This window comes from Cebus imitator, unplaced genomic scaffold (assembly GCF_001604975.1).
Source record: "Cebus imitator isolate Cc_AM_T3 unplaced genomic scaffold, Cebus_imitator-1.0 Scaffold19, whole genome shotgun sequence".
Taxonomy (NCBI): domain Eukaryota; kingdom Metazoa; phylum Chordata; class Mammalia; order Primates; family Cebidae; genus Cebus; species Cebus imitator.
Window position 1 is genome coordinate 93,788 of NW_016107334.1, and position 8,269 is coordinate 102,056.

Below are 8,269 nucleotides of genomic sequence, written 5' to 3' on the forward strand. Positions count from 1 at the left end.
TCCCCCCCCACCGCCTCCGTCTCCCGATCTCTTAGTCCTCCCCTTTCCCCTCAGTCTTTCCATCGTTGACACCCAGTGTCCTCAGGGTCTCAGAATCGGGAATCTGAGATAGAGACATTTGAGCATTCCTTAAAATGCTATTTAAAAATTATTATTCCTGTTTGGAGGAAAGAGGTGAGGGAAGGAGAGGGAGTGGGGAGGAGGGAAAGGAGAGGTGAGGGAAGGAGAGGGAGTGGGGAGGAGGGAAAGGAGAGGTGAGGGGGGGCGGGTGCGCAGGGGAAGAGAGGGAGCCTTAAAATGCTGTTATGATGATAACATGAGAACTGGAGAACTGGGTAGACGCCTTCCAAAGCCAGGAAACCGTTTTATCTAATACAGCTATCTTTATTTTATTTATTTTGAGACGGAGTCTTGCCCTGTCACCCAGGCTGGAGTGCAGTGGTGCGATCTTGGCTCGCAGCAGCCTCCGCCTCCCAGGTCCCATTGGTTCTCCTGCCTCAGCCTCCTGAGTAGTTGGGGTTTACAGGCATGCGCCACCATGCCTGGTTAATTTTTTATTATTGGTAGAGGCGGGGTTTCAACATGTTGGCCAGGCTGGTCTTGAACTCCTGACCTCAGGTGATTCACCTGACTGAGCCTCCCAAAGCGCTGGGATTGATTGCAGGCATGAGCCACTGCACCTGGCATAATTCTGGTGTCTTTAAATAGACAAACATGAGAAACCAACAGATACATGTGCAGCACGAGACATTTGGGGGATTGTCTTTCAGCAAATCAGCTGTCTCGCAGGTGGACCGTGTAGGAGTGTACGCAGAGGCAAGTGCCCCGCGGTGACGGGGACAGACAAGCAGGAAGTCCCAGGGGCACAGTCCAAGCTGGCGGGACCTGGAGCTGACTGTCACTCAGCTGCAGCGTACTTGCCACGGCAGCCCTCCCCTCCTGCTTGTCACAGATGGCATCCTCCCTTCCAGGCCTCTTGCCATGTTCTGGGCAGGAAGTAGGAGGGGAAAGGGCTGACTCCCAGCGAGGGTCTCGTGCCTGTTTCTCCCCAGCCAGGACTGTGTCCCAGAAACCCTAGTTTCGAGGGGGTGGCCTCAGGATGTTTTCAGCAGGTCCCATTGCTGTAGTTGGGACCTTGAGCAATATCAGAATCCGTTGGTGAGGAAAGGGGGACGGGTGTGGGACTGACAGCTCAGGGGAGGGACAGTTTACTCTTGAGACCCCGGGGGAGCAGAGAAAGCAGAGCCACCAGCAGAGGGGGTCCTGAGGCTGGACCTCAGCAGGCAGTATGGAAGTGAGTTAAGTGAGGAGCGTGGCTGTGGAAAAGCCCCGGGGTGGGCAGTGGCAGAGGGTGTGAAGGACAGGAGCAGTGCCAAGGCTGGTGTGGGGGCGGGGAGCGGGGCCTGCCCTTGATGCATTTCTTCTCTAGATGTTCTCTGAGCCATTGAGAAGGGCGTGGACAGTGGGGCAGCCTTGACGTCATGGCTGGGTTTGCATGCTAGCAGCAGCTGGCACACATCGAGCTCTTAGGATGTGCCAGGCACGGCTGAGCCCGCACACGCAAGGCCACAAGCAGTCCTCCCTCCGGGGCTTGGAGGCAGGCAGGATTGTCACTCCAACTTCACAGAGGAGGCCGCTGAGGTTCAGAGAGGCCAAATGAGCTGCCCAGGCATCTCAGCTAGGAAGCAGTGGGTCTGGGGACCCAACCCACTAAACCTCCACACTGTGCCACCTCTCCAGGGACAGTCAGAGGGAGGCTACGTAGGAGAGGGCGGGTGAGAGCAGGACAGCAAGGAGGAGGCAGCCGTGGAGGTCTGCCTTCATCCGGACACGGGCGGTGAGGTGCTGTTCTGGGAGGGTTCTGGCAGAAATGGTGTCTTTGGGTCTTGGGTAGTGGGCATCTGGATGCCAGGCCCAGGCTGAGCCCCATGGCCCCTAGGTGTGCAGAGACAGAGTGTGTACTGCTCGGAGCGGCAGGCAGGGCCTGTGGACGAGGGGCACTGTGACCCCCTGGACCAGCCCGATGACCGCCAGAGGCAGTGCAGCGAGCAGCCCTGCCCTGCCAGGTGAGCCGCCTCCACACCCCTGCCAACTCCCCACCCCCAGGCGGCCTGGGTCTGCCACAGGCCCCTACTTCTGGGCCCCAGAGTTCCCAGGGAGAAGCAGAGGCAGCCAGGTTTTCACGGGTCTTCCCAAGGCTGAAGCCCCAGCTCCCGGTCACCCCTTACCCCAGCCTGGGCCAGCCTGGACACCTGTGGTCCTCCTCCTTAGGCCCCTGGATGTGGAAATAGGCCTCAGGTCACGCTCACTTCCCCTGAGGGGAGGGTGGCAGGAGCGGAGGGGCTGGGCCGTGTCACCAGACTTAGGGGGAGGATACCTACCTGGGCTTGGAGCTCTGGAGAAGCAGCCACTGGCCACAGTCCCAGCTCTGCCCAAACCTCGAGGGCCTGGGAGCCCGGCCTGGCCCTCCCTGCCGGTGAGCTTGCCGATGCCATCCGTCTGACGCCACGCTGATGCCACCCGTGTGCTGTTGCCAGGTGGTGGGCAGGTGAGTGGCAGCTGTGCTCCAGCTCCTGCGGGCCTAGGGGCGTCTCCCGCCGGGCCGTGCTCTGCATCCGCAGCGTGGGGCTGGATGAGCAGAGAGCCCTGGAGCCGCCCGCCTGTGAACACCTTCCCCGGCCCCCAGCTGAAACCCCCTGCAACCGCCACGTGCCCTGTCCAGCCACCTGGGCTGTGGGGAACTGGTCTCAGGTGAGTGTGGGATGGGAGGGGCCGCCTCCAGCGCCACCCTTGGTCTCAGGCTACAGGGAGGCAGACAGCCTTCCTCCAGCCCTTACTGCCTGGTACCGTGGGTGGGAGGGAGTCTGGGGCATTCCAGGGTCCAGCCTGACTCCAAAGCCTCAGGGATCAGGAAGCCCCTGCAAAGCCGTGGCCACAGCCATGACCTTGAGCTGGGTAGGGCCAGAGAGGGCTGGCTGGGGTCTCTGCCACTCTGACACCGGGCAGTGGACAGTGCCTTGCCCCCACCTTGCCTCAGCGTCCCCTGGCAGCCTGCCTCCCAGCCTGAGCCCCTCACCCTGGCTTCCCCCGCAGTGCTCAGTGACATGCGGGAAGGGCACTCAGCACCGAAGTGTCCTCTGCACCAATGACACCGGTGTCCCCTGTGACGAGGCCCAGCAGCCAGCCCGCCAAGTCACCTGCTCTCTGCCACCCTGTCCGCGGCCCCTGGACACAATGATCCCTGAAGGCTCAGGCAGCGGCTCCTCCAGCCACGAGCTCTTCAACGAGGCTGACTTCATCCCGCGCCACCTGGTCCCACGCCCTTCACCCACCTCAGCACCCAGGCCAGCCAGCATGGGCAATGCCATCGACGAGGAGGCCCTGGAGCTGGACCCGCCGGGGCCCGTGTTTGTGGATGACTTCTACTACGACTACAATTTCATCAACTTCCACGAGGACCTGTCCTACGGGCCCTTTGAGGAGCCCGATCTAGACCTGGCAGGGACAGGGGATGGGACACCCACACCACGCGGCCGTCCTGCTGCGCCCTCCACAGGTAGCCCCGCACCTGCCACAGAGCCTCCTGCAGCCACGGAGGAGGGGGCACCGGGACCTTGGTCCCCTAGCCCTTGGCCCAGCCAGGCCGGCCGCTCCCCACCGCCACCCTCAGAGCTGACCCCTGGGAACTCTGGTCAATTTCCTGCCTGAGGAAGACACCCCCATGGGGGCCCCAGACCTTGGGCTCCCCAGCCTGCCCTGGCCCAGGGTTTCCCCTGATGGTGTGCAGATGCCTGCCACCCCTGGGAGCCAAAATGACTTGGTTGGTGAGGACAGCCAGCGCCAGCTGCCCTCTCCATGGCGGGACAGGACCAATGAGGTTTCCAAGGACAATGAGGAGCCCGGGGGCCGCAGAGCCCCCCACCTGCCCCTGAGACCCAGTCCCACGCTGCCCCCTTTGTCCCCTGTCGGCAGCACCCATTCCTCTCCTGGTCCCGATGTGGTGGAGCTGTGGACAGGAGGGACTGTGGCCTGGAAGCCGGCTCTGGAGGGTGGCCTGGGGCCTGGGGACAGTGAGCTGAGGCCCACTGTGGAGGCGGCTCCTCCCCTTCCTCCTCCCATAGCCCCTCCGCCAGAGACGGAAGGCAGGGACAGCCCCCTGCAGCCGGGGACTCCCAACTCCCCAGCCCCAGGACCAGGCTCCTGGGACCTGCGGACCGTGGCAGTGTGGGGCACCTTCCTCCCCATGACCCTGACTGGCCTTGGGCACACACCTGAGCCTGAGCCTGCCCCGAGCCCGGGACCCGAGGGCCAGCCTGAGTCCCTCAGCCCTGAGGTGCCCCTGAGTTCTGGGCTGCTGTCCACGCCAGCTTGGGACAGCCCTGCAAACAGCCGCAGAGCCCCTGAGACCCAGCCCCCCGCCCCCAGCCTGGCTGAGGTGGGGCCCCCTGTGGACCCGCTGGCTGCCAGGAATGCCAGCTGGCAAGCTGGAAACTGGAGCAAGGCAAGTGGTGTGGGCCGGGCTGGCGGGGAGTTTGCGTGGGACCTTGGTGATTGTTGCCTCATCTGAAAGTGAGCAGAGTGGGACACAGGTGCCGTCTGTCCCGCCCCCCTCGGGGCAAGGGTTCCCAGGATTAGGCGGATGAGGGGTCCACAGGGCCCGTTCCTGGGCAGCACAGGGGGCCTCAGGGAAGCCAGGGCAGGCACACTCTGGCAGCACACCCCAGGACAGAGTTCACTCAGACAGCTGTGCAGTGGGGACGGTCCCCTCATGGCCCACAGGCCCAGTCCTGCCCAGAAAGCAGCAAGCTTCCCTGAGGCTCAGCCTGGCTCCTCCGCGCTGCCCACTGCCACCTGGCTCTGCCCTCAATGGCTCCACCCTCCTTTGGCAGTGTCCTGCAGGGGTCTGAGCTGCATGAAAGAAGCTGGCCAGTGCCCCCTCCCTGGGTCCCCAGATGGTCACTGCAGGAGAAGCAAGCTTCTGTTCAGATCCCTAATTTGGGTGTGGGAAGGGGCAGGCTGGTCAGAATAGCTGGTCAGGGGTGCCCGCAGGGTCCCCTTCCCCCGCCTCTGCACCAGTGACACTGCAACACAGTCCCTTTGTCCTTTGTGGGCAGGGTCAGTTGGTTGCTGGGGGGTGGGGGTTGACTTTTTATTCTCACGATCTTCCTGCGAGGTGGGTGGAGGAGTCTATTTTGCAAATAAGAAAACTGAGGCCCAGAAGAGGGGCCTGTCTTGCTGAGGTCTCGCTAGCCTAGGTGGGTAGTTCCTGGCTGTGGGGGCCTGGCGGGGATGGGGTCTGCCTGGCTTTCACGGGTCCCTGCCCCGCAGTGCTCCACCACCTGCGGCCTGGGTGCCGTCTGGAGGCCGGTGCGCTGTAGCTCCGGCCGGGATGAGGACTGCGCCCCTGCTGGCCGGCCCCAGCCTGCCCGCCGCTGCCACCTGCGGCCCTGTGCCACCTGGCACTCGGGCAACTGGAGTAAGGTGCGTGAGGATGGAGCCAGGGCAGGGAGCCCCAGGGCACGGGGCGGAGCCCTGGGTCCCCACGGGCTGTGTTCCGAGAGCAGCAGGGCAGGGGAGGGCTCTGGGCTGCACGTCTGGGCACCTGATGGCACTTGGATCTGAATCTCCTGGGAGTCTTCATTTTTGCCTGGCTTGGCCTGTCTCCTCCCCTCTGTATTTCTGACCCCATCTGGACTTGTCTTTCACCAGCTTGCCTTTGTTCCTCTCTTTCTCCGTCTGTCCCCGCCTATGGCAGCCCCTGGCCGGGCACCTTTTGCCTGGGGCCTGCCAGCCTTGGCCTCTCACTGGGGGTCTTCAGGGATTTGCCCCGGGCTGGAGCGTGGGCCTGATGCCTTCCCTGCCACACGCCTCACGGGGTCGCACATGTGGGCCTGCACGTGGGGGGTGTCCACACGCGTCTCTCCGTCCCCAGTGCTCTCGCAGCTGCGGTGGAGGCTCCTCAGTGCGGGATGTGCAGTGTGTGGACACACGGGACCTCCGGCCGCTGCGACCTTTCCATTGTCAGCCGGGGCCAGCCAAGCCGCCTGCGCACCGGCCCTGCGGGGCCCAGCCCTGCCTCAGCTGGTACACCTCTTCCTGGAGGGAGGTGAGGCCTGGGGGTCCAGTTGGGGGGAGGGGGCGCCCTCAGACCCTGGCTGTGCCCTGACTGCTTCCCTGCACCCCAGTGCTCTGAGGCCTGTGGCGGTGGTGAACAGCAGCGTCTGGTGACCTGTCCGGAGCCAGGCCTCTGCAAGGAAGCGCTGAGACCCAACGCCACGAGGCCCTGTAACACTCACCCCTGCACGCAGTGGGTGGTGGGGCCCTGGGGCCAGGTGAGCTGGGCTGCGTGGAGGAGCAGGGGGCAAGGGCTTGGCGGCACCTGGTCGGTCCTGGGTTGGGTGAAGCAGCTATTGAGTGTAGCTGAGAGCCAGGCTGTCTCTGGCCACTGCTCATGCAGCAGTGACTGGATGAGGTCCTGCCCTGCTGGTGCTCACAGCCTGCCAGGGAGAAACAGACAAGGAAAGGGCATGTGTGCTGTGATGTCAGGGAAGGCCTTCCCAGGAGGGGCCTGGAGTTGAGACCCAACGGAGGAGTCAGTGACGCCAAGGACAGGGATAAAAGGGACAGCAGGTGTGAAGTCTGAGGCAGGAATGACGAGCTTGGGGGGATCAGGGAGCCTGGCAAAGGCCAGCGGCAGAAGGGGGCAGAAGAGGAGCCTCGGGTGGGCAGGACACCTTCTGCCGGGTCTGTTTAGAACGAAGGGGTTCAGAAATCTCAGCTGTGGGCCCTGAGCCGGGCCCTGGAGTCAGCTGGGCCAGGGTTTGAGTCTTTGTCCCACTGGCTGAGTGACTCTGGGCAGGCTGCTTTGCCTTGCTGGGTCACTGTTTTCTCATCTGTAAAATGGGGACAGCTTGGGAGAGGAGGGTCAGGAGGATTAAATGAAGTAACAGGATGGAGCACAGGGCCGGGCATAGACTCGGTGGGCACCGCACGACACTGGCACAGACTTGGCGCACGTTCAGGGCTTTCAGACCCGCACCTGATAACAACGAAGCCCGGTGGGCTGGGCCCCGGCTGTGAAACCTGTCTTACCCCTCCTGCCTGTGGGCTGGGCAGGTCCTCTGCCCCACCCCTCGGGCACAGCTGTGTCTCGCCCACGTCTCTGCCCGCTGCTGCATTAGGGCTCCATCCTGGGGCTCTGCCCAGGCCTCTCAGGCATGTCCCGTGCAAGGGGCTCACTGCCCTGCAGCCTTGAGGGCTGTCCCCACTGTTCTCACGCCCCTCCCCGCTGCAGGAGACGATCCCACAAATGAGAGTGGGGTTTGAGTACTGAGTGGGCTCTGGGCATGGGACCAGGCCCTCCCAGTGGCACTGAGGGCGGGGCTGGGAGCAAGGGCAGGCCAGTCACGCACAGGGCGCAGGGACGGCTTCCCAGAGGAGGTGTCGCTGCCCCTGCCGCTAAGGTGGCCTAGGGAGACACTCCTTCCTCCCCACCCCCCGCAGTGCTCAGCCCCCTGTGGCGGGGGCGTCCAGCGGCGCCTGGTCAAGTGTGTCAACACCCAGACGGGGCTGCCCGAGGAAGACAGCGACCAGTGTGGCCATGAGGCCTGGCCGGAGAGCTCCCGGCCGTGTGGCACCGAGGACTGCGAGCCCATCCAGCCACCCCGTGAGTCCCCGAACCCCTGGCTCTCTGCTAAAGTGAGGTGGGGTGGGGAGGGTGATGGGGAGTGGGATTGTCAAACCATCGCGCCCACGGAACCGACTGGTTCCATCTGCAGTCTGGGCTCAGGAGCCACGTGGCCACTGAATCCTGAGGCCACAGGATGCCATGCTGGAGCCTAGGCTGTGCTGGGAGTCAGCCCGGGGGTCCCAGCCACACGGATCTCCTGCTGGCAGATGTCCGGCCTCAGGGGAGGAGAGGGAGTGGCCCTGGCCCCTGAGCTGCTGTGTGAACCTGCGTAAGCTCTTTCCCTCTGGGTCTCAGTCTTCCCATAGTGAGGCCAGGGATGTCCCTGAGGCTGTGTGAAAGCTGGGCCTGTGTGAGTCCCCGTCCCCAGCCCTGGCCTGCCCATTCCCTGGCCAGAGGGCTGCCCAGAGTGAGCAGTAGAACTGCAGGGAGGGCTCCCCTCCCAGGGTCCTGCTGGTCCCAGCGGTGCGGGGTTTCCTGGCCAGCTGTGTCCTTGCAGAAGGGCCTGGGCCAAAGTGGTCTGGACACCATGAGCCCCTGCTGCTGACACACACACACACACACACACACACACACACACAC

General features: G+C 63.8%; 1 protein-coding gene and 1 long non-coding RNA gene across 2 annotated transcripts in view; one reads left to right on the plus strand and one right to left on the minus strand.

The window, feature by feature from the left end:
* The window catches only part of LOC108295091 (A disintegrin and metalloproteinase with thrombospondin motifs 7-like), a 56,060-nt gene that overhangs the window by 44,997 nt on the left and 2,794 nt on the right, over positions 1-8,269 (plus strand). The window contains 8 exon segments of the mRNA XM_017517132.1: positions 1,940-2,066; positions 2,538-2,751; positions 3,094-3,686; positions 3,688-4,501; positions 5,329-5,481; positions 5,933-6,106; positions 6,186-6,332; positions 7,504-7,666. Coding sequence (XP_017372621.1) covers positions 1,940-2,066; positions 2,538-2,751; positions 3,094-3,686; positions 3,688-4,501; positions 5,329-5,481; positions 5,933-6,106; positions 6,186-6,332; positions 7,504-7,666 — 2,385 coding nt within the window.
* The window catches only part of LOC108295101, a 13,627-nt gene continuing 7,556 nt past the window's right edge, over positions 2,199-8,269 (minus strand). The window contains exon 3 of the long non-coding RNA XR_001821277.1: positions 2,199-2,210. This is a non-coding gene — a long non-coding RNA (uncharacterized LOC108295101). The remainder of the gene's footprint in view (positions 2,211-8,269) is intronic.